We start from the raw sequence: 25,248 nt of genomic DNA, 5'->3' as shown, positions 1-25,248 counted from the left end.
GCTGAGTTTGTTTTCCAGCAAATATCGGGATAGTTGAAATCGCCCATGACTACTACATCTCTTCTCTGTGCCTGTTTGGTCAACTGTTGGCAGAAAACTTTATCAAGTTCTTCCTCCTGGCTTGGTCGTCTGTAGTAGACGCCTACAACGACATCTTTTTGAGTCCCAGTTCCCTTGATTCTTATCCAGATGCTTTCAAACTGGTTTCCTGGATTGCTGTCTTGCATCTTTTCTGCAGCGTAACAGTTTTTGACATATAAGACTACTCCGCCTCCTCTCTCCTTTGTTTGGTTTCTATTAAAGGGGTTATAGCCCTCCATGTCTACATTCCAGCGATAGGAGTCATCTCACCAGGTTTCAGTGATGCCTATGACATCATATTTGTGGTGTTGTGCTAAAAGTTGGAGTTCGTCTTGTTTATTTCCCATGCTCTGTGCATTAGTGTAAAAACATGTGAGCCCCTGAGCTGTTTAATTGGGATTATTGTGCTTTTGGTACTTGGTCCTCGTTATGTTTGTGCAGCCCTCCGTTCAGCCTTCTGGCAGTTCCCTGACATTATGGGTAAAGTAGCGTTCGCAAGGCTGTTGTCCCCCTCCCCCGCTGGACCTAGTTTAAAGTGCGCCTAATGAGGTTTGCGAGTCTGTGAGCAAAAAGGTGTTTTCTTACTTGTGTGAGATGCACCCCATCCCTTGCCAGTAGACCATCCTCCTGGAAAAGCAGGCCATTGTCAAGGAAGCCAAAGCATTCCTCCTGACACCATTTTCTAAGCCAGTTATTGACCTGTACTATTTTTCTGGCCCTTGTAGGACCGTGCCTTACAACTGGGAGGAGTGTCCTTGCTTCACGGATTTTCACTTATCGTGGGTCATCCTGGAACGGAACACCCGCAATAAGTGAGGGAACACTGTAAATACAAAATGGTGATACCATTATTGGGCCAGCTCCAAAGCACCGAAAATATCACCCAAGTTTTTGAGGCTTCACCACTTTTTTTCACCAGGCAAAGATGTCTAAAAATAATGGAGAAGAAAAGCAACAATGTTAGAGTCACTTGCCTACATTTTGTCTCAGATATGACTTCTGTTGCCCATTAAGATGGTCTGGGGGATCTCCTTGCAGACAGAGGTCACTCCTCTTCCTGGCTATGTGGGCACTGGGGACAACAGTAAAACACAGGCAATAATATTTCAATCCATTAGCAGCGGCAAAGTAATTTCTATTGAGATTTAGACTCTATCCTGTGCAGTGCCAATTGCTCCTTTCTGTGTCTTAGTCAACTGCTTCTCCTTCTATCTGGATGTTTGTACCAGATGTGTGAAGTTGTCTTGGAGTTCAGTCATACCATAATATAAGCACCTAGCTGACATATTTCTTCCTTTCCCCTTGTGCAAAAGTAATGAAGGTTTCTGAATTTTCAAAATGTCTTGTGTCCCAAGGAAGAGGAGGAAGAGGAAGACATCAATGAAGAAGAAGAAGAAGAGGAGGACGTGGAAGACGAAGAAGTTGAAACAGAAATGAGTGAAAAAGAAGAGTATCAGGATTCTGAAGAAGGTATGAGGTCTTGTGAGTGTCCAAATAAATGCAAAGGTTTTGATTCGAAGATATGTTTTGTCTTGGTTACTGGATGATGTATGCTGCATTCTTTGCCATTTCTGAAATTCATACAAAAGGGTCTACTGCACCCATACAGTGCTTCCTTTTGAAAATTCTATAGTGAAGCAGCCTTTTTCCTGAGTGTCCCACCCATCTTCTATATACATATGTATTGCGGTTCCCAAATAGACTTAATTTCAAGGGAAAACCTTTACCTTTACTTTTAAATCATCTCTCACCTTTTGATTATTTTGGCACTCCCTACCTATTTTTCATTTTCTTTTTTGTACTTACTGGAATTCTTTGGTTTGAGCAAATGTGTTGTAGAGAAGCCTCATTTAATCCTTCTCTTTCCAACAGACGATGTAAAAAGCCTGGTTTCCTCCAGAGCAGAGCTTGAATCATCTGATGAAAGTGATGAGTCCTCAGACTTTGGGACAAGCTCTGACTCCGATGATGAAGATGATGAAGAGGAGGAGGAGGAGGAGGAGGAGGAGGAGGAGGCAGAGGAGGAGGAAAGCTATGAGGAGCAAGCAGAAGATAATGAAGGGATATCTCTACAGCAAGAAAGAGAAGATGCTGAGCTAGCTGAGGAGTCGCTCCTTCACGAGCCTGAAAACGATGATGAAAAGGAGACAATTCTGGAATTGTTTGCAGTGGATGACTACATGGGAGAGACTCCTCTGGTACTGGGACAAGTTCCAATTCCAGAAGGAGAGGAACGGAAGGAAGATGTCCGGCAACCAGAAGAGGAAAGTGGGGAGGTGCCTGAAGAGTCTCTTGCTGCAGAAGTTCTAATAGTTATTGAGAGAGCCCAGGAGGAAAAGCTACAATTGTCTCCAGTGTGTACACCAGGTAAAGGAGCTTTTCCTGCTAATCTTAGTACTAGCTATATACTCATATTTGATGGGGAAGGTTCTTTCTGAATGTATCTATTTCTGTTTGTGTCTGCCTTCATTGGATTTTTGTTAGAAGAGATGAGGCCCTGCTTATGACTTGGAATTTACTCAAACAAGTCTCAGGCTTCCATGGGCTGCAGTAAAAATGTCATGTTCATCTGTCATTTATTGTGAATTGGAACTGGGGCAGGGAATGATCAGGCATAAGGTGAGGAGACTGAGTCCGATGTATCTCAACTCCATGATTCTGGACTGTAGCCCACTGTTGAACTTAGCGGAAAAAATGTTCTTGTGGTGAGTGATGCGTGATGGTCAAGCTGCTCAGGCATCATCCAGACATCATCCAGGCATCATAAAGACTCCTGTTGTGAGACTTTAGCCAGTTTTATAACCACAATGTACTGTCTCAAAGGAGAGACCATTGGCAACCAAATCAGTGTATTCACTTTTGTTTTTTTTATTTCCTTCAAGTGTCAGTGGAGGAACCTGAACCAAATATCGAGCACAAGCCTGAAATGCTGGATGGTCCAAAGCCAGAGACTCAGGAAGATGAAAACCTCCGTCCGCCGACATCATTGGGGCTGCTTGGAGATGTCTTACCCAGCAAGACCTCATTTTTCTCCAAGCAAGAAGACAGCAGTTTATATGCCCAAGCAAAACCCAAGCTGTCCTTCATGGCCGAGGAGGAAGGTCGGCTTCCTCGAACTCCAGGGAGGGAAGTGCTGTCTCACTTGGAGTCTCCCATGCTTTCCATGGAAGCTGTGCCATCTTGTTCGCTCCCCCTCCCCTGTGGGATGTCAGGCAAAGAGGAACTGTTGCTTCTTCCTGACAAGTTCCCGGGTCAGGTACCCATGACCAAACCACCGCTAGAGGAAGAGCTGCCTCGGACTCCGGGCCGGGATATTTTAGCAAAGTGCTCGCACAGCCTCTCCAAGTCTCAGAGTACGGACACTATCCCACCCACACCAGGCAGCGATGCTCCTCTCACAGGGAGCAGCTTGACTTTAAGTTCCCCTCAAGTCCCAGGCAGCCCCTTTTCCTACCCCTCTCAGTCCCCCAGCATCAACAGTGGTGGCATTCCTCGGACTCCTGGGAGGGACTTCACTTTCACGCCGACGTTTCCAGAGCCTGGTGCTACCCTTCCTTGCTTTTTATCCAGCAAGAAGCTCTCTGAGGACGAACCTGATGAGAAGGTCTTTAAAGAGCCTCTGAGTGCTTCTCTCCTGGCTGGTGTGAACAGTGTACCCTCCCCCATTCCCTTTGCCAGCCCCCCAGTCGCAGCTTTCCATGCACATGTCGAGTTGCCGCCCAACCAGCCAGTACCTCTCACTGTTCAGTCTTGCTTGTTCATTGACTCCAAGATGTCTCTGGAGGAACACAGCATGGACACACAGCCCCTCTTGTCCTTTGCCCCAGAACAGACGGGGTCCTCCCCACCCCTCCCTCCTCCCCCGCCCTCCTCTGTCTTGCCCCTCAAAAGGAAGCCAGGTCGACCCAAACGATCCTCTCCGCTGGGGCCGATGTTGGAGCCTTATTCCAGCAAACCCCTCGAGCCACCTCTCCTTCCAATCCCAGTTGCCTTGACTGAAAGTGCTGTGAACAAAGAGTTGCTGAGTGGCCACCCAGAGGCTTTCTATCCCCTGAAAGACCCTGAAGCAGTGACTCTGGATTTCCGGAATGACTGCTTTCATGACAAAGTTAGCCCTGAGGTTTTATCTGAGAAGCTTCCCTTCAAGGAGCTGGAGAACCAGTGGAATGAGGATGTCAAAGAGGACGAGGCTTACCTGAAATGCAAGAGACAGTGGAGGCGGCAAAAGAAGAGGCCAGACGACCTCCCAACAATTCCTTCCCCTGAGTATTCCCCACAACGGTTTCACTTTAGGCCCCGGTCAGAGTTTGAGGAAATGACCATTTTGTATGATATTTGGAATGGAGGGATAGATGAGGAAGATATCCATTTCCTTTGCATTACGTATGATCACTTGTTGCAGCAAGACAATGGCATGGACTGGCTCAACGATACCCTGTGGGTATACCATCCTCATATCCTTTTCTGCTGGATTACTAGTCTAGCTTCCACGCTACTCTAGGAGAGACAGATTTATTGGCTATTGCTGTAGTTGAAGCAAAGAGCCTTCACAATGAAGTAGAAAAAGTATTAATATCTATTTAGATCTCATAATGACAGGGAGAGTTCAACAATTGTTAAGTGAGAAGAAAATGAAGATAGCAAAGAAAGTATTCTGATGCATTGTGGTCCACAAAGTCCTTTTCTGTGTTTAGACACTAAAATAGCAAAAGTCCACTTTGAAGGTTGACTTTATCTGTTTGTTATAATATTATGTTATTCAGCTGTTGAGTTAAATAACATAATGGGACCCAAGATAGCTTACAACATAGTAGAGCAATGTCCAGTTAAAACCTTAGTATAGCTATTTCAAACAAGTGTAAAGCCAATTAAATAAGCAATTCTATTAATAACACAGTTAAAACATTTTAAAACACTTAAGGCACAATTCAAACAAAAGCACAGCACAATATATTAAAAGGCCTTTCTGCCACACATGTTAAAAAGATGACAGTCTCTGTATGCAGAATTAGGTTTAATACAGCAATGAGGGCCAGAAAGCATAAGCTGAAATGAAAGTGAAGCAAAATCAGATGATCCAAAACAAACAGAACATCGGAACTGATAAATTTCATTTCAGTATGAATGGAAGCAGTGAGAACTCATCATTTTAGGCCTATTCTGATTCTGTATGCTGAGCTGGGCTTTGCATACACTATGTTAGATCGTTATTTTAGACAGGGGGAGAGCTTTGCATTCTGTATTTGACAAGATGGAAATAAAAGTGATATGTTTTCTTTCATAGGCCTCTATTTAGACATTGTTAGTTATCTCAACGTGTAAGGTACAAATGAGGTAAAATGTACTTTTTCATTAAACCAGTTGAAGTTGGTGGAGCAGCATGTGAGCATGTGAGTCTACAAGTGTCCCAAAGCTATTTGTGAAGTGAAACTATTCTGTGACACTGAAAAGCTTTTGCAAAACACTTACTACCTTGTAATCCAACGGTTGCATGCTGCTGTTAGAATTATTTAGGAAGGCTGAAGGGACAAAAAACCACACATTTTGCTAGGTAATCATTGGATCAAGAGCCCCATAGAAGGGATTTCCCTTAACACCAGTCCACCAACCAGCTTCTCTACTGCAAAGAAGAAGAAACGAGATGATGGGATACGGGAGCATGTTACAGGCTGTGCGCGAAGTGAAGGCTACTACAAAATCGACAAGAAAGATAAGCTAAAATACCTCAATAACAGCCGTGCATTTGCTGAGGAGCCTCCAGCCGATACACAGGTGGGACATCTCCCTCCTTGCTGCCAAGTGGCTATGCTTTGGTCAGTTTTTTGCCTGTGAGGTTTAAGAATTCCCCAAGATGTCCAGCCTGTGATATCTACCTGGAGAACAAGGTGGACAGTGGGAGGAGTGATCTTCTTGGGTAGACCTCAGTTCCTGTTGTACTGCTGAACCAGAAGAGCCGAACAAGACTAGGAAGAGAGTGGTCAACAATGTTCAATGGTAACAGAGAAACAGCCCTCTGGAAGTGTAGGCAGTTATTGCATTGGTTCATTTGCAGATAGAATTAGGGTTTTTTATAGATATAGAGGGGACAAGATAAGTAACCCCCATGTTAGCAAGACAGCTTAATTAGCTGATACCTGACCATCCATACCTGAACTTAGCCAGCCTGAACTATATATAGAGTCCTTCTGCAATCTTGATGGCAAACATGACTGGAACCAGGGGCGACTCAACCCATTACGCAAAGTAAGCATTTGCAGTACAGTTGATTTTGCCCAGGGGCGCTCTTAAGGCGCTCTTGGGGGAAAATAGACCTTGACATATGCGAGTTGTAGTTACTGAGATGTATAGTTCACCTACAATCAAAAAGCATTCTGAACTCCACCAATGATGGAATTGAATCAAATATGGCACACAGAACTCCCACGACAAACAGAAAATATATATCAGTGATTGGTTGGGGGGGGGGGGTGCAAAATACTGCTTGCTTACCATTGAAAATTACCTAGGGCCGCCTCTGACTGGAACCAAACCTTTTGAGCAACTTTCTAACCCTTCCCTGGCTCTGTTTTCCTTCTCAGGGAATGAGCATCCCTGCCCAGATCCATGTTTCCACCCGAGCAGGCTCTGAGAGGAGGTCAGAGCAACGTAGGCTCCTCTCATCCTTCACTGGCAGTTGCGACAGTGACTTGCTCAAATTCAACCAACTCAAGGTAAGTTGTACTGCTTCCTCACCCTGACCACGGCCCTTGCTGGTCAGTAACCTGTTTGTCATCCAAAGGGCTATGTTTTGGTTAAACCATGGCAAGAAAGGAGTCGCCCTAAAGGGCTGAGAACGGCGGTTAATAAATGCAGCAAATAAATAAATGAAATGCAGCAAATTGGGAAGTCTTGAACTAAGTGACAGCAATGTCTGTTAGCCTTGTAAAAGGAAGTCTGCAGGTCCCTCTGAGAGGAGAGGCTTGAAATGACAGGGAAGGTTTGTGGCCCAAATGAAAACAGCTTCATAAACAGTTCACAATAGTTTTGCCTTTCTTTCTCATCTCTTTTGCAACATAGTTCCGAAAGAAAAAGCTAAAATTTTGTAAGAGTCACATTCATGACTGGGGACTCTTTGCCATGGAGCCGATTGCTGCTGATGAGATGGTGATCGAGTATGTGGGCCAAAATATCCGGCAGGTAAGCCCAGAGAATACTCCTAGTGCCGTAGTGTGTTTGCATGTGTGTATGTATGTGAGAGAAAGAGCACAATAAACGTAACTCATACATGCTGAATACATACTGACTCCTGTCTTATTGTGCAGGTCATTGCAGACATGCGAGAGAAGCGATATGAGGATGAAGGCATTGGGAGCAGCTACATGTTCAGAGTTGATCATGACACAATTATAGATGCAACAAAGTGTGGAAACTTTGCCAGATTTATTAATCACAGTTGCAATGTAAGTATTCCTTGGCTTCACAAACGTCAGATTTCCTCTTATAAGGAACACCTGTTATATACTTGGCTTTGTAGTACAGTGTTCAGTTGGGGGAAGGGGACTGTTCTCCTTTCCCTTTTGCTTTGGGAGACAAGAGCCTGGGCTGATGCTGCATTTGGGAGAAAAGCCATATTGTATTCCTGATTTACCTGACACGTCTAGGAGAGTTGTGTTCAAAAGTTGATGGCATAACTCTAGAAGGTTCCAAGTGACATGCTACCCTTCTTTGTATGAGCTCATAGATGGCCATGGCACAAGGCACAGTTACAGCCAATCAACCTGCTCATACGCAGAAAGGGAGATTTAAGTTGATTTCATGCCTTGTTTATTTTTCCCTCCTTCAGCCAAATTGCTATGCTAAAGTCATCACAGTGGAATCCCAAAAGAAGATTGTCATCTACTCAAAGCAGTACATCAATGTGAATGAGGAAATCACTTATGACTACAAATTCCCCATTGAGGATGTCAAGATCCCTTGTTTGTGCGGTTCAGAGAACTGCAGAGGGACCCTGAATTAAAGCCCAAAGTTGTTTGCCACATGTTGGCTGTGTCCGGATTGTGGTAACCAAGGCGGTTGCACTTTTGCCAAACGAGGAGGAGGTAGAAGCAGAGGAAGGGGCAGGAGAGACATCCACCGGATGGCACGGTCTGTCCATCGGTCAGGAGAAGTGCAAATTGCAGACGCACACTAAGACTCTTCAAGCTGCAGGTGCTTTCCCCCCTTGAACCCAGCGCTCCCCTCCCTGGCAGATAGCTCCCATTATGCAGTGGCACCATAAATCAAAACACTATCCCCCTCTCTCGCTCACTCCATAATGGCACAGCTCTCATGGGTATAGTAATGTACCTTTGCATCATTCAGAAACGTTCCTCTTTACATAAGACGCTGCTACCTTTTTGTCATTAATTTTGTTTTTAGGGGTGGAGGGAGTGAGGGAAAGGCATTCAGCTTTTTTAAAATGTGAAGGGTGGGGGGCAGGTATCCCTAAATGGATTGGAAGCTAGCTGGCATAGCTGTTCAATGAACATCAGGTGCTTAGGCTCCAGGGCAGGCTGGGGATTTCTGTTTGAGTTTGTGGAGCACACTTGTCTCTTCTCCCATCTCTTGATCCAAGGAAGATCCAAAATACCGAAAGACGTATATCTTTGCCTTCTCAGTGTTCCTGTGTACTCTGTTAGTGTACTTGTGGAGTGAGTGGGAGAAACTGTTGGTTGTGCTAGAGTGATAGTGAAGAGGACCCTCACCTTTCCTTTTCAAAAGAAAAGCAGCATTTGTTTGTTTTTCCTTCACTGTAGCATTGCTTTTTGCTGTAGAAGTCTTTGGCCCACCAGTTCCAGTCAGGCATCTCCTCTTCCTCTCTGTGAGGCTTCCTGAAAAAGCCAGCACAAACCTGCTCCAAATGAAGCAGAAGGATTGGGCTGAGGGGCATCCAAACCCAAACCAAAGGCAACACTTTTGCCCTTGGTGCTTCTCCACCATCAGCACTTCCTAGTGTGACCCTTTAATAGTCTCCTTAAGCACTATCCCCATAGGTTTGTGCCTCGGTACTCTGAAGGTGTCTTGTAGGTTTTGTCATTCTTGGCCAACTGAACAGTGTCGTCCTTGGTGGCTAAAGTCCTGCTTGTTAGTATTCAGTTCAGCCGCTTTTGAAGGTGATGCACCAGGAAGGGTGAGTGCACTGCGAGGGGAGCAGCTCTTTTATGGCCTGAAAAAGCAATACTTTTTTTTTTATCCTGACTTACTACAGCAAGCAAATTGTATAGCCAAAATAAGGCTTCATTTGAAATCACGACTCCTAAATCAGATTATGGCCTGTGTTCCAACAATGACAAGCTGAATGAGTTTTTTAAAATTGGAATTGCCACCCAAGCAGATAAATTTTATGTTTGAAACTACAAATCATGTGTGAGGGCAAGGCAGTCCCTTTAAAAATTGGTCCAGGTTTGCTGAGAAAGTATCAAGGTAAGCAAACGTTGAAACGTTTGCTCTTTTTTCAGTACTTGCCTGTCTCTTGCTCCAGGAATGAATTTACTGGACTTTAAATGTAGTTATACTTAGGAGGAGCTTGCTAGAGAAGAACAGGGCATGTCTCAATGCTGTCTTAATCCAATTGGCCTCATCTTCCCCTCCCCAAGCAGGGCTAGCATTTGGCGTCCTGCATTCTCTTGATGGGACCTTCCCAAAGCACTTCCCATAAGGTCGTAGGATTTTCCTAGCAAGCCCCTCTCATCGTGGCCTGTGCCTGCTTTACAGCATTAAAAAGTGAATGGACTTCCCCCTTGCAAGACTTCAAGGGTCTAGAGCAGGCATGGGGAACCTTCGGCTCTCCAGGTGTGGTGGACTTCAACTCCCACAATTCCTTGAGGCCAAGGTAAGCCTTTGGGGTGAATGCCGAGCCTCAAGGAATTGTGGGAGTTGAAGTCCACCACACCTGGAGAGCCGAAGGTTCCTGACCCCTGGTCTAGAGGAAGACGGAAACTCTGGTGCCTTCTCGTGTTTTCTAGCCGAGGCACTTCATTTGACCGCGGGTTTGCTCAGTCTTTATTAACTTGATTATAGAAGTGAAATACCAGATTGGGAGCAGCTGGGTGGACTCCCCAGTATCTTGTTTCTTTGATACAATTTTCTGCCTTCTTACGACGCCTCTCATGTTGTGTTGTCTAGTCCCATGCACCTGGACTTCCCATTCTCTCTCATGCCCATCCATGAGTGCAATCTGCGTGGAGTGTCTCCACGCAGGCGGGCTTAGGGGCGCTTGGGCAAGAGCAGTGTCTGGCGAGTGGGCGCTTCATCCAGCCCTTTTTTCTGTGAAGCCAATGGTTTGGGAGCCAGGCTCCCTTCGACAGTCACAACAGCACTAGGACTACTGCGGTCTCTTGTGTTCTGTGAGTTAATTTGAGCCAGAACTTGAAACAGCTTCTGGGTGTGTGTCAGCCATGGCGCACACCACCCCAAGGACTAGCCTGGCAGTGATCAGGGCAGGAGGGAAGCAATGTTCTCCCAGACCCTTCCCTGGCTTTGGTGGGAGAGGGGTCTTAACCTATTTGCCTGCCTACGCACAAGCCTATCCTGACTCCAAACTCAGCGTCCATGGGCACTCCTCATACCCCGGGGTGTGCTTTGTCCCTTGAAGGGCAAGAACTCTGGCAAGCATGTGGTCAGCTTCTCTGTTGCCGGCTCAGACGAGGGTCAGGGCTACTTCCCAAGAAGAGCTTTCCGAAAGGAATAGCAGCTCAGTCTCGAAAGAGGCACTGCAGCTGCAGAAGTGACCTGGGCCCTGCCGCACCCCTCCCACCCCAGAGGAGTGCCAAAGCTTTGACAACCTACCCAGCGGCCTTGTCTTTGAGGCTCCGAGGAGGGCAGGGGGGTCAGCTTGGCATCCACAGAGGTGTCCTCCCTGCCAACCTCCTCCAGCCAGGGTGGCTCTGTGCTTTGGAGACCAGCCTGCTTGGTTGCATACAATCATTTCTCTCTTCCTCGTTTGAGGTTAAACTGTCGGGGTTCAGAAGGAGCCAGTCCCAGAACCAATCTTTCCATTATCAAAGCAGCTTGTTTCTACAATGGGGGAGGAGGATATAATTTTTAAATTTGGATGGAAAATTCTGTCTTGTTATTTGTGACCTATATTCAGGGATCATTTCAGTGCTTTTCTGTATAAAATGTTTTGTTTGTTTTTTTAAAAAAGAGGGAAAATGAAAATTTTGACGTTTCAAATGGACTCATCATCTGTACATAAGCACCGTTCCAACTCTTCTCTTCAAACACTGTTTCTTGTAGAAACACGTTGATTTGGGTTTTTGTTTGTTGGGAGGGCTGTTTCCTTTGTACTTTGAAAGCATGTACATAATTTGTTAAAAGTGACTATTGTAGTTTGGAGTTCTTTTTTAAAAGATTGCCTGGCGAAGACCTCAAGGAGAGAGTGGACCTTTGGGAGCATGACGCACTGAGGGAATGCGCCGGCACCGTTTACAGCTTGTGTCAAGCTATGTATAATGTAAATTCTGTACAAACAACACTTTCTTTTTGGTCAGATACATAGATCAAACTAGAAGCATTAAGAAGCTGAAGAATTTTTAAAAAAATGCCAAGTGGAGGCTTTTTTTGTTATATGCCTTTCGGATACCTTAACGTGAGAAATCTATTTATTTCAGACAAGAAAAATGTGTATAGTCTATTAATGACAACCTAAAATGTATTTAAGCAAAACTGCAACTTTTGATTATTTTTTTCCAAATTTCATTTATTTCATAATGTTCCTTCTCAATTACCAATGTAGTATTTGTAGAAATGACAAGGAAACTGTGTCAGTCCCGCTCTGGCGCTCAGTGGTGTCCCTGGGCCCATGACTTGCTTGCGGAAAGGGAGGAATAATGCCCTGCTCAGGGTGGCACATGCCACCATGGGGCTCTCTGCATCTATTCAATGGGAGCACTTGGGAGTGGGAAGTTACTTGGGAGGGGAACAAAGGAGACACTAAATTCAAGGGGTACTTCCTCCAAGGAAAAGCTGAGGTGGGAAAAACGTCAGCCCTTCTTTTCCTGTTTCATAACTTCTGGAAAGACCCCAGTTTTTACTTCACAGTATATAAAATAGCCTCCTTCAAAAGGGGAAAGGAAAATGGTTTGCAATAAATGGCATCTATTTTTGTGTTCATTGGAAAACAAAACCAGAATTAAATATCTTGCCTTTGAGATTTAGGGTTGTTTTTTTTTTAACAATTTCTGCTCCTTTTTCTTTTCAACAACTGTATAAATTTAGGACCGTTCCGTGCACCTAGGCGCTGTCATCAGTATGTACCTTGTTTTGAAGAACGTGGGTTTTTCTTTTTTTGTTGTGGGTGTGTCATGCTGTAAATATTTGTTCATATTTTTGTGTGAATTGAATACTATGTACCATTGTATTATAGTAACTTTTATAAAGCAAACCATAAATATACTGACCTTTCTTACAAAAAAAGACCCCCCTGTGTTTGGTTCATTGGTGCCACAATCATAATTCATGTAAGGACTTAAACATAAAAGCGCATAGAGGGGAAGGGCTGCCTTTCACCTTTAAAGGGATCCCTCAGTGTCCCTGAAGAAAAAATGTTTGAGTATGTGTCTTTGTCAAAGCAAAGATTGCTGTGAGGCAAACGCTCTGGAAGAGGCTCAAAGGCCCATTGGGGCAGAACATTGGAGTCAATGGAAGAGAGGGTCTCCAAGTAAATAAAGGAAGACCACCAGGCACCTAGAGCTGGAAACAATTTCACATGAATTCTGCAGGTGGAACTATGTTAGGCACCTCCAGGACCTGCAATTTTGCTGCAAGGGCCCCCAATGTAGCCAAAAGGTCTGGGGCATAGCCAAGCGCCTCCATGATTCCATGTTCCATTAGTCACAGAGTGGCTATTGACAGAGACTATCATCTCTTTGGTCACAGGAGAATGGAAGAAAAGGCCATCTCTTGTTACAGCCCCAGAAAAGCTTTGGGCTCATGGCCCCAAGTGCTTCTAAGCCGAGCATAAATGCAACAGCCTTCCTCCCATAGTCTCTCTCCATTCCCTCAAGCAATGGCAAGGGGTTGGATCAATGGTTCTTGTGGTCCCTTTCAACTCCCCGAGTCAATGAAATGACTCGTGAATAGGAAATAGTGCAATCTGAACCTCATGGTCTTTTGCGAAGGTGGCAACTGCTCTCTGTCCTCAGCTCTTAGGCAGGATCAGTCATGACCAGAGACAGAGGTGGGAGGTGTTTGACCAGCAGAAGTTGGGAAAGGTCATCGAAGGAAGGGATGCTCCCAAACTTCTGCCCCTGGCAGCTGTCATCCCACTGCCGCAACTACTAAGAGTGGAAGGAGAAGGGAGGAATGCCAGTTTCATCCATACAAGCCTTCCTGACAAATGCTTGGATCAGGACCAGACACGTTTGGTGGTGGCTTGTTTTCCCCCAGCCAATCTTTTCAGAGGATTCTTGCTCTAATGGACCCAGAAAGAAACCTTTTTGCTTTGAATCTTTTTATTTGATAAAAAACAGGCCAGGGGGGAGATGACTTCTGGACTTCTGCAGAAGACTTGAGTGAGATCAGTTTTGCCACTGCTTGCTTACTGCCTTCTGGTGGGACCCAAGGATCCCCTCTTCTGTAGGATATCACATGACAGTGGAGTCTCCGCTAGGTGTCAGGATGGTGAGGTTTCCCCGGGCGTCCTGGTCTGCTTCAATTGCTTCAAACAAAGACTTGAAATTCCCAGCACCAAATCCCTAAATGAAGAGAATATGGTGGGATTATTCCCCCCTCTTTTGTATGGTTGAGCTATAGATCTGCTTGGGCTCCTGTGGTTCAGAAAGCCAGGATTTTTAAGGCAGATTCTCCAGCTGCAAGACTTCCTCCTCTGCCAGACTCCTCTGAAAAAGAGGGTGAGAAAGCCAGGCAAACAGAAGGGCGGCTTTGCGCCTTGCTTATGGCCTCAGCTGTCACGGCGGCTTCTCCCTAGGAGTCAGTTGTTCTTATTCAATAGATGACAAAACTTCATTTATGAATCTTTCATTCTTCCTGTGAACAAACAGGAGTGTGATGTTTCTCATTTCCCTCCCATTTGTCCATCTGCACATTGTTGATGGCCCTTAAAGTGTGATGCTTGCACTTTGGTTCTCACAGTTCTATCCTGTGGCATCCTGAGATTTGCAGTTTAGGGAGAAGGTTTCAGAATTCTCAGACAGAGACCTTTAGTATCACCCCAAACTACAAGGCCTGAGGAAGCAGTCATGGCAGCTAAAGTGGAGTCCAAGGGCCCCCAGAAGTCTAACATTATTCAGAGTCCTATTTCTCAATGCCTGCCTGGCTAATGGCTCCCTCTAGTGCTGGCACAGGCATTTACATTCCCAATTTCCTGGAAAAAAGGCTGAACCTAAAGCAGACAGGTTGGGAAGGCCCCCTTGAGCTGTAGTCCCTACTCAGTATTTTACAGACATTTAAAAAACTAGAAGTATCCTCTCTACTCCATAAGAGGGGAGCGATTATGCTATGATTTTGGGGCTCTCTGGCTGTTTTCAGTGGAAACAAGGGCCTTATTTATGCTTATTTGTTCTTTTATTTTCGGTTGACTTTCAGTTTACTTCCTGATTAAATGCAGGCTGGGCATAAAATAGGATGGGAGAGTAGAAACATGGCACAACTGAGCCCTGATGCCCTCTTCCTGCCATCTGTGACAGATTTTGTTCAGCCTAGCCTGGAGCAAACCCTGGAACCCAAACCAACCTGGTGGTTGTAGCGCTGTATGACCTCCAGGAAGACCGTAGGCCTGTCCTGAACAGGCTTGGTGAAGATCTGGAGTAGGTATCCCTTCTCGTCAAAGTCCACTAAGATTTTGAGCTCCTTCAAAACAGGAAAAGAAAAAGCACAACGGCTAGTCATTTTATAAGAGGCCACAGTGATGATTTTCAAAAGTATCTTTACAAGTTCAAGGAAATATTCTTCCTCTTCCTGCCTTCCTCACAGCTCAGACCATGGCGCAAACCATTATTCCGCACCACAATGTGTAGTCTTGGCTGTAGTACCTGACGTGGCTCAGGACAATCAGCAACCATTCCTAAGGACCACCCTGAAGGAGGAGAGCGTGGAGTGCACAAATGTTCCTCAAGTTACACCTCAGTCTCGGGTCTCCTTCAGTCTTCCCAAATGTGGCATTCTGTTTTGGGATTTCACACACCATAACACTTCCATTCAAACTGTCATCAGTTGACATCTAAAATCTCGTCAGGCTGTCCCAAGCAATAATATAATAATATATAATAATAAAACTTTATTTCTAGACCACCCTCTTTCCCAAAAGGGACCCAGGGAGGTTAACACACAATTCCCTCCAAATTTGCTGAAAATCCATTTTTGTATGAAGCAGGTAACAAACAGATAAAAGCTTAACTTTACTGAGACTGAGAAGCCTGTCACCCAACTGACCTCCAGTTTAGTGATGTTCTCCTTCACCTTGATCTTGGCTGATTTGAGCTTCTCTCGGAGTTGCTGGTAGTAAGTGGATGGAACCGACATGAACTCAAGGCCCCGTGCTTTCAAGTTGGTAATCTACAAGAAAGGGGGTACTTTTGCCATCGTGCAGGTCATTTCAAAAGTAACCCATTTTTTGGTGGGCATGTGGGGAGGAAGATCCCATGGATAGCTCTTACCGCAGCAATTATGTCGGAAGTATTTAGTGCAATGTGCTGGACTCCAGGTCCCCCGTAATAGTCCACATATTCCTGCAGAATACAAGAAAGGACACAGGGCATCTACAGAGATAGCGGCCACAATCCTAACACAGTGCTAATCTTGCTATATGTGGTGCTACACATGAAGGCCAGCATCCTGTTACTGATCTGAAGGCATGCAAGTGTGCGTTATAAACATATCTGCTTTTTAAAGTCATGACCAGGGGGAATCCCTTGCTCTTCAGTTCTGTCCTCAAACCATGTCCTCAACTACACACTAGCTCTACATACAGGCCTCTGTGCACAATTCTGATTCATTTCAAGCGGTGATCTCCCCCAAATATAGGAAACCTGGCTACTTTATTTCAAGAAAAAGCTATCTTTCCCTCCTGAAAAAAAACTTGCCTGCTTTAGCTAGAGACCCAGAAGGTCCAGACTTTTACCTGAATTTGAGATTTCTTCTTGCCCATTGCAGGCTCATTAATGGGCATCTTAATGGTCTCTTCATAATTGGCCACCACAATAGAGCGGAGAGCACTGAATGCTGTGTGAACCTGCTTATCGTCCACTGACCAAAAACGGTGGAACAAGAGATTTTTCTGGTACCTATGGATGTGCAAGAAATGCAAAAGACGGTCATAAAAGAGAGTTGCAGTACACAAGTAAACCTTGGCTATCTCAACAAGTTGGTGTCTCTAAATCAATCTCTTCTTTTACGAAAAAGGGCCTGAAGCTCATGAAATCAGTATTTAGGCAGAACGCAAACACAATTAACGTCAAATTTCCCTTATTGCTATCATGAAAACTTGGCAACGTTATTATTATTTATTTATTTATTTACAGTATTTATATACCGCCTTTCTGCCGTTCTCCCAACAGCTTTTCCCAACCCATGTCCCTTTGCACATGACTGGGGATAAGGAAAGCTTCACTCAAAACTATCTGAGGAGATCTGGGAGAAGGAAGGCTGCTCTCAGCATCCTGTGTTGCCCTCAAAGTAATCTCGGGGGCTGCAGAGTGGTTTGCATCACTTCACATGAAATGGATCTCACCAGGAACACTCACCAGTCTGCCACAGAGACCATCTCCTGATCAGGTTGGTTGCCCACCACGTGGTCAATGAAACTCAGCTTTGCTGGTGGCCTGCAAAGGAAATGCAGATGAGATCAGAAGTTCCATGACGAGTCGCTTTAGTGCGTCGCACAATTACTTGTCAGCCATGACCAGTGATTCACATACACTCAACTACATTTATATGCCATTCGCTTTATGAAAGACCTGCTTCTGATGCAAATGAAGCCTCCAGGGAAAAAAACAAAAAAACAGATGGATGGATGGAAGGAATGAAAAACAACACAGCCACATGTGTTTTGGACTCTTCTTGTGGGTGTTGCTGTAAGGATTTTTTACTGACCAAATCCTGCATTTTAACATTTTTCCCAACACCACTGTTGCTCTGTCTTCACTGAACCCTCTGGGCTTAATTCCTCCTAAGGAGCAAGTACTGGACTTTTCCAGGATACGTAGAAACGTTCTCTGATGCAAAGATGGAAGCATTTTGGCTACACATAGACCTCCAAACTCACTGCCTGGATGCTGGGAATAGTGGGAATGACTAGAATCAGCCTTGAAATACTTACAGTGTTTTTAACAGGGGGTCCTTAAAAAGTGGAGGCTCAAACCCTGGCAGGAAAAAGCCTTTATAGCCCAGCTTTTCGATGAGGGTGTGGGTGGTGTCTCCATACTAGATGAAGGAAGGAGGGAAGGCCAGAATGTGAATGACCCTCCTGGCAAGTGGGCCAATCCCATCCAATTAGGAACCAAACCGAGAAGACCAACCCTTTTAACTTTCTTACCGTCTGAACAATGGCATATTTCACTTTCCCATATTTATCTTCCTCAATCCAGGGCTCTTTCACTATCTTGGCTCCACGCTCTCTAGCTTTCTGATGAAAGAAGAAAGACAGGAAGGAAGGAAGGAAAAAATAAAAAAGATATCAGAAATCAGAAAAAAGAAAAGGCATTTATTGGAGAATGCACGAGCAAAGGATAGCAAGTTTCTGAGTTCTGCAGAAACTTGCAAAGGTCAGCAAGTGCTGACCTCGGCTGTGGTTTACCTGCACAATGAATTCACAGTCCTCTACTTCAAAGGCAATGTCTTTGACTCCATCTCCATGCTTCACTAAATGCTCTCCCATGTCTGCATAATGAGAAAGCGAAGCAAAAACACAAGACAGTTTCATGGTGGAGAAAATCATCAGAGTTGCCCCAAAACGAAACCTGGGTGAGTTCTTTAGACTACAGTTCCCCACATTTCCCAAAGCAACTGACAGCTAAGAAAGTAATGGTCATAATAAAAACAGTAAGAATCATTACGTATTTTGATGACAACACTAACAAGACAGACATGTGGAAAGATGAAAACAAAATGTAACTATCCCATTAGAAACAGCAATTAAAAAAAAACCTGGGATGAGAGCAGGTAGATAAAACTGATCAAGCACCAATATATCTTGCATGAACAAGAAGGAATGTAGCTCTTCTAGTAACAAAAAGAGCTACTCTGAATAGGCTGGAATTTTACCTTGATTTCCGGGATTGAGAGCAGAAGAGAAGACAAAGATTATCTGGAAGAAATGAGAACAGGAATGAAGTGGAGCTGTGGAGGTCACATGATTGAAGGAACTATACAAAATCCCATGGCAGAGGTACTGGAGATGTCATGAGGAGATGGCAAAATGGGGAGAGATCCCCTCCAAAAAATGCTATCTCTCTAAATGAAATTCTTCATCAGCTAGATTTGGGGTCAAAGAGGTCAGAAGTGTTTCTAAATGCAATTATTCTGTGTACTATTCATGCTCTTTGCGAAAATTTGCATTTTGGATACATTTTAAAGATGATTTGTTTTGCCTGCTTTTTGTTGTCAGAATGTTGTTGTACCATCTTCCTGACATCACCAAGGCAGTATGCAAAACAGAAGTATCAAACCCAAAGACAACAGGCCGTCAAAAACAATGGCCCAACTCCAACGAGAGTAGATCCATTTGATAAATGAGAGCTTGGCACGAACAATTGGATTTAGAGCCGAAAAACAACATCTGCTTTGGCAGTAAATGGAGAAGATAAATGTGCTCACTTACCCTGCTCTAGAAATCAGCTTAAAATACTTGGGCTGAGAAATCCGTTTTGATTTAGCATCATAAAGAATATCATGTTGGCACCACTAGCGGCTTAATATAAAACCCCATCTCTTCCCATTCGAAATCTCCATCCGTTGTCTCCTCTACTGCTTACATTCAAATAAGTGAAGTGTCTCCTTGCCTTGCTGTCTCACCTTGTCTTGCTTGATCACATGGGATGCTACCTCCCGGCTCCCTGTCTCCAGACCTCGATAGGCAAATTCTTCAAACCCCATTTTGTTGCAATAAAACGAGGCGGCCTTCCAAATATACAAACAGAGATATGTCATTTCGGTTCAGGTATTCCCAAACCCTCTCACAGCCCAAAGCAACATTGAAAGTGGCCCATTTTCCTTTGCTTCCTGTGCCTGCTGAATGTCTCTAGATTTGCTGTAAGCTGCCCAGGAGAATAACGGAGATTAATGATTTCTCCAGAGAAATATGATGGGTAAGTTTTGTATTAATTATATTTGTGGCGTTTGGATATGTTCTTTAATTTTCTAAAACCTTTTAATTGTTTATTGTACTGTTTAATCATGATTTTTTTTCCCTTTTGGCTATAACTTGTATTTGGTTGCTGAATAATAATAAAATTGGGATTGGGAATTGAACAACATATTCCAGAATCTGAGTGGAGGGTCTGTGGAGTTGCAGTCCCTAAAGGGAACTTTTTGTAGTTGAAGTCCACATCTAGCAAATGAAATAAGGATGCTTTCCAGACTCTGATCACCAAGGTGACAGGCCAATGTGGGTCTTAGGAAGCTTGGCGGCTGCCGTCTTGCTTTCTCCCCTCCCGCTCTTGGGTCAGCAGTCCCACCCCACATACACGCCCCATGGCCTCCCAGCAAACAACCGAGCCCAGCCTCTTCTGGGTTGCATCAGGCAAGTCCAAAGACCAGTCTCCTGCAACCAAAGCCATTCACTCGTGTGTTAAACACACTCTCCGCAGCCCAACAACCTGTATACCAATTGTTCATTCAAAGTCAGACACTCCTCCCCTGCCCCCCTCCCCATCAGTGTGCCATGCCCCTTCTCAGCAACCAATGGCTCTGCTGTGCGCACCCCTGCCACAACACACCCACCCGGGGTTTCAAGCCAAAGCATAGGGATTCTGGAGGCTCTTCACCACAAAGGCTTCTCAACCTGAGTCTCACCTGCTTGGCATTTCCAACCCAGAATGTCAAGGAATGGAAGTGGAGAAACCGGCCTCTCTCCGGCTGAAAAGGGGAAGGAAGAGGAGTCAAGAGTGGCTCTTGAGCATCGGGAGGAAGCAGTACACGGAACAGGCCATAGCCTCAAAATCCAACTCAGAACCACACCTGGCTGTCCTTTGATGCTTCCCGGACCTCCAAGTGTCCTGTGTATGGGAAGCCAACCATTTGGCAATTGAGCCTTGCACTATGGGCAACTGTCAGGGGTTTTCCAATGCCCTAGAACTGGGGGGACAACATCAATACTCGGGATCATTGTAGGTCCTCAAAGTCAACTTGTTTTTGAAAGATATACCCTCCAATGGTTTGGAAGCAGCAATCCTAATTTATCCTCTGCCGTCCCACGTTTTAGCAGCTTGAAAATTATCCCCTTTTTCCTCTCCTCCTCTGCCTCTTTGCCCTTTGACCTTGGCTTACTTCAGTTACTGCAAACCAAGCTCAAAGTGCAAGAGCATTTGGAGCTCAAGTAACTAACTAAACATGGCTTTCTCCGATTTTAAGGATTTCTGCAACTACCAACCCCAGGATTTGATAGGAGACACAGCAGTTAAAACGGGATCCAACTGCTATAAATGTAAAGTGCGGGTGCATCCTTTCTCGAACTTGAGATGGTGACGGTTTTGATTGATTGATTGATTTTCAACACTAACAACTGAATATCTAATCAAAATGATATCTATTTTAAAACAAAAGAAACAGAAGGAAGAAAAGGGTGAAAGAAAAAAAGCACTGATCCTCTACTCCTGATTGTAATGGGGATAATTTTTTAAAATATTATTATTATTAATACCCCACTTTTTCTCTCCAAAAGGAGACTATTCTACCATTCTATTATTCTACCATTACAGATCCAGCTAAATAACCCTACTAAAATTACTAACAACCATTGAAAGATTTCTCATTGCTCAACACATGCGTAAAGGATTTCCAATATTTTTTTAAAAAAATCTTTAGTTGGCATATTCTTGGAAACCCACATTAATGTCACAATTTGGGCGAACTCTGCAATCTTAACAACCCATTCTTCCACTTGGATTATAGAAGTTGTAGTCAAAAAAGGGCACATGTTTGGCTGTTCTCCTTCGGCAGCTATCGGTGTCTTTTCTGAGAACTTTGGGGGCAATTTGATGCTCTGGTGCAGCACTTTTGAACGTACTTTAAAAGGTGAACTAATATAAAGAGGCACTTGTCCTTCTTGCCAGGAGTGCCAAACTTATTTTGTCATCCCTCTTAATAATAATACATAATATCTTCATTTATATCCATCTCCCAAAAAGGGGAGGGGGTGCAAAATTATATCCATATTAACAATATGGGGAAATAAAACATACATGAGCTATAGTCTTAAAGAAAGAATGTTCCCAAACTCTTTGTCCGGTTGACAAGCTTGGCGCTGGATTTGTTTGAAAAGGTCTTTCACAAGCGCTTTGATAACCTTGCCATGTTAAATATTAATTCTCCTAGAAAATATTGACCAAGCTGGACAGAGGGGATGAGCTAAAGAAGATAGGAGTGACGAGGGGCAATCTCTTATCTCCTTAAAAAATCTTTTAAAAGGGATATGTGTTTCCTTTGTGCCTTGTCCCCAAGATACCTGTTGCTTAAATGCCAGACTAAAGGGGCTCAACTTTGGAAGGTGATTCCATTGGATTCAACAGAAGGCCCCTTCCCCCAGGAAGCAGCACACAATGTTAGCTTGGTTCATAGGAATCAGGACACAGTGCAGCTTGTTTAGCAAAGACACTGCTATTCTTTTTCAAAGTCATCACAGGATTGCACAGAGGACTTCTATTTTAGGGTAGGATCCAACCAAAAAAAGACTTGTTTCAGTGGGACTTGGAAATGCCTTTCCATGGGCTAGATTAGGGCTTATTTGTTGTTTAGTCTTTGAAAAAGTTGTATTGTTTAAGGTAGGACTTCGGTAAGGCATCTCTTCATTACTCTGCCACAATGGAGAACCAACACAAGATCAGAGCAAAACTGACGCATTTGATGGATGGGCTTCAAACTCGAAGACATTTCTAGCGCACACCTAAAATTGTAGACTATTATAGCTGCACAAATACATAATTCATCAAGGCACACCCAACAGATGAATTCAGAACTGCCTGCTTTGTCCAGGTGAGTGTACATTTTGCGGCTGGTGCCCATTTGTCTGGAATAATGTGGGGAAAAGCTTAGGTGGTGAGTCGATTCCTTCCTGAAATACAGGCATTCCCCATGTTACAAACAAGATAGGGTCTGTAGATTCATCCTTAAGTTTAATTTGTTTGCAAGTCGGAACAGGTCAAGCAAAAAGTGCACTCTTTGTAACTTGGCCAAAAAGCTGCACATTATAGTTTGTGTGTGATTTGAATCCCATTTAAAACAAAAACAAAAAAACAAAAAACACCAACCATAGAAATAGATAACCCTTCCCTCCAGGAGCCTCTCCTGTTTATCCTGCCCCAGCTTCCTTGGGAGTGTGGAACGAATGCAGTTTGACACCACTTTAACTGTCCTGGTTCATTGCTATGGGATTCTGGGAGCTGTCGTCACAAGAGAATGCTGCCGCCTCAGTGAACTATGAATTCCAGCATTGCATAACATTGAACCAGTGCAATTAAAAGTGCTGTCAGAAAGGATGGAGAAATCGATAGGAAGAAAAGGGTTTTGAAAAGATATGGATAGGAAGAAAGAGGAAAAGGGGGTTTGGAAAGATCGATAGGAAGAAAGGGGGGAAGGGGTTTGGAGAGATCAATAGGAACTAAAAAGAAAGGGGTTGGAGGAAAAAAAATGCTTTGGCTCAGTAATAAGATTTCATAGCAGCGAGGAAGGGGAGATGCCCGTTTGAAACCATTAGTTGTACATAAGTCGTAAGTTCATAACTCAGAGACTGCCTCTACATAGGTTTAAATAGTGTGTACTGTGGTGTACTGTGGACTGTATTTAAAAGAGAAAGATGTGAAAATGATCAATGTTGCTATTATGCCAGCAGAGTTCAAACACCCAAAGAAAGGGCCAGGCAAAGGGACCAAGGGAATGTCCATAGAGCATACAGAAGTGTTCTATCACATGTAGAACCCAATTTCTCACTCTCTGTAATGTTTGGAATTTGGAGACCAAAGACAAATGTCTTTTCAAGACACAGACTTTGTATTGGGAGTCAATATCCTAATTTTGCCCCCTGATAGTTACACCCCTGGCTAATGCAATTTGCCTCATAATATAATTGACTGTGTGATGCTTTTCTAAGGGGGGGGGGGGGACATATTTAATGTAAACTTCAGCTTACCTTCTGTCCTTTATCGGTGTAAGTTGTCTGCCAAAAAGAATAAAACAGAGACATTAACAAACATTTACATTATTGCACCCCCCCCCCCCCCAGTGCAACACATGAACATGTTCAATCCATGATGAATGGCCCAACTAATACTAGAGAATGGCAATAAAATAAAGATAGAAATGGTAAAAAATGAATGATTAACAATGTAGTAAACACTCATGTGATATGAGAGATTCTTCCCCAAAGAAGGCAGTCCAAAATGAACAGTCCTAAAGTCTAGTTACAATTTGTATAGAAGTTCAACATCTTACCATGTTTGTTGTCTGTGGGAGCAAAAGAGATGACACTGAGAGCGAAGGAGGGAAGGACGGCCAGGGACAGCGCCGAAATCTTTTAATACAGCCAAAGGGGGTGGACTCCACCCCATCTCCTCCTCCTCCAAATGGAAAATTTAAGCACTTTCACCGAAAAGATAGCATTGCCTTCCTATTGGCTCTCATCTCTTTGGCTACCAGAAAAGAGAAAGGGAGGAACGAGTTTGTATATGTGTGGACTGCAAAGTCACTGGGATGGGTTTGGCTTCAGACCTGACCTTGACAAGCTACTGTCACTCAACTTTTGCTCTTCACTTTGAACGGAAAAGTAGCAGCGGGCGGCCTTTCTAAGACTGTTATAAAGGGCTATTGAACCAGTGTCGACTGGTGTATTGAACACACCTTTTAAGTACAGTTGTTGATATTGTTGCTAAAAGAGCCCGTATGTTTCAGCTACTTGTTGTTGTGATGTGGCTGCAGGTGGACGCTGAATTGTGGCAACCCTCTCCTATGTTGTTTTTTTTTTTTTTATGAAATGTGCTCTGCTGAGGTTTGCCCTTGCCTTCCTTTACAGGTTTCTGTGGCTGAACAGGGATTTGATCCTAGGCCTCCTCCAGACCTAAATCAGCACTCAACTATCCCATGATGGCCCATGTGGAGTATTTATACCCATAAAATGAATGGTAACTTAGCAAGACCACACTTGGGTAAGAGCACATCTTCAAAAAGTCTATTTTAGTTGAGAATAAGAATTGGATTTTGATCCATATTGGTAATGATGCAGCTCTTCCAATCCAATAAGCCTTTATTGGCATTTACATAGCAAAGAGGTATAAAATACAGTACAAATAATAGAAAAAGGAACTTCACATTTGCTACACATTCAGTTTACAGACTTCATTCAGGAATTTTGCCACTGAAAGGCAGCAGCTAAAATCTTGACAATTTAAAAACATAATTACTTTGTCTGAGTCACAGTAGTTTTTCAAGGAATCTATACCATGTGGTAGTAAGCTAGATCTTAGATCCTGGTAAAGTGGGCAGGGCAGAAGAATATGCGGGATGGAATCCAGCTGTCCTGTGCTACAGGGACAAAGCCTCTTATTGCTTGGTAGACCATTGAGTCTTCCTCTATGGAGCGGAGATGGCATGATGTTAAATCTAGCCAGCATGTAGGCGAGGGGTTAGTGAGCTCGATGCAGCTCTTCCATCATAGTTCAAATCCAACATCACTCTCCCCTGCAGTTCAGGTCTTTTGGACTTGCAGGACCTGTCAAGATCTGCAGTATCCACTCCTGCTTCCATTAATAATCTCCAAGCTTCCCTGAGTGATCTGATCTTGATATTGCTTCTGTTTTGACTCATTCTGTCACTTCTGAGAAGCCTTCTCCATCTAAGTCAAACATGATTGCGTCCAGCTTCCTTTGCAATCACCCTCTTCTGTATATATTGCCTTTGAGAACACTGGTTATGGTCACTGTTTCCAATTGGTTCAGTAGTCCCAATCAAGTCAAATCCATGGCCAGGTTAAGAGTCGGGGAG

At 44.0% G+C, this 25,248-nt stretch overlaps 2 protein-coding genes across 4 annotated transcripts in view; one reads left to right on the top strand and one right to left on the bottom strand.

Annotated features, from left to right (window-relative positions):
* Positions 1-13,770, top strand: part of SETD1B (SET domain containing 1B, histone lysine methyltransferase) — a 53,022-nt gene extending 39,252 nt beyond the window's left edge. For all 3 annotated transcript variants that reach the window (XM_067473115.1, XM_067473116.1, XM_067473114.1), the window contains exons 11-18: positions 1,437-1,551; positions 1,954-2,448; positions 2,964-4,535; positions 5,687-5,853; positions 6,660-6,791; positions 7,138-7,257; positions 7,383-7,520; positions 7,904-13,770. In XM_067473115.1, the coding sequence (XP_067329216.1) occupies positions 1,437-1,551; positions 1,954-2,448; positions 2,964-4,535; positions 5,687-5,853; positions 6,660-6,791; positions 7,138-7,257; positions 7,383-7,520; positions 7,904-8,077 (2,913 nt within the window). In that variant the 3' untranslated portion in view covers positions 8,078-13,770. The remainder of the gene's footprint in view (positions 1-1,436; positions 1,552-1,953; positions 2,449-2,963; positions 4,536-5,686; positions 5,854-6,659; positions 6,792-7,137; positions 7,258-7,382; positions 7,521-7,903) is intronic.
* On the bottom strand, positions 13,599-23,793 carry HPD (4-hydroxyphenylpyruvate dioxygenase). The gene is made up of 14 exons (XM_060785967.2): positions 23,704-23,793; positions 23,402-23,428; positions 20,071-20,133; positions 19,072-19,176; positions 18,322-18,364; positions 17,855-17,937; positions 17,594-17,683; positions 17,378-17,481; positions 16,803-16,880; positions 16,181-16,343; positions 15,717-15,788; positions 15,493-15,615; positions 14,794-14,910; positions 13,599-13,796 (listed from the first exon to the last, which is right to left on the bottom strand). The coding sequence occupies exons 1-14, from the start codon at positions 23,704-23,706 to the stop codon at positions 13,686-13,688; spliced, it is 1,182 nt and encodes a 393-aa protein (XP_060641950.2). The 5' UTR covers positions 23,707-23,793; the 3' UTR covers positions 13,599-13,685.
* Positions 23,794-25,248: the final 1,455 nt, after the last annotated feature.

The sequence above is a fragment of the Anolis sagrei genome, chromosome X (genome assembly GCF_037176765.1).
Source record: "Anolis sagrei isolate rAnoSag1 chromosome X, rAnoSag1.mat, whole genome shotgun sequence".
Classification (NCBI taxonomy): domain Eukaryota; kingdom Metazoa; phylum Chordata; class Lepidosauria; order Squamata; family Dactyloidae; genus Anolis; species Anolis sagrei.
Note: the sequence above shows the minus strand (reverse complement) of the source record. Positions and strands in the feature narration are given on the sequence as shown.

Excerpts from the sequence above, each read along its gene's own strand:
- HPD (XM_060785967.2), bottom strand. Across the intron at positions 17,938-18,321 it reads TCTCAATCCCGGAAATCAAG|ACATGGGAGAGCATTTAGTG; the intron begins GTAAAATTCCAG and ends CTCATTATGCAG. Across the intron at positions 13,797-14,793 it reads TACAGCGCTACAACCACCAG|GGATTTGGTGCTGGGAATTT; the intron begins GTTGGTTTGGGT and ends CTCTTCATTTAG.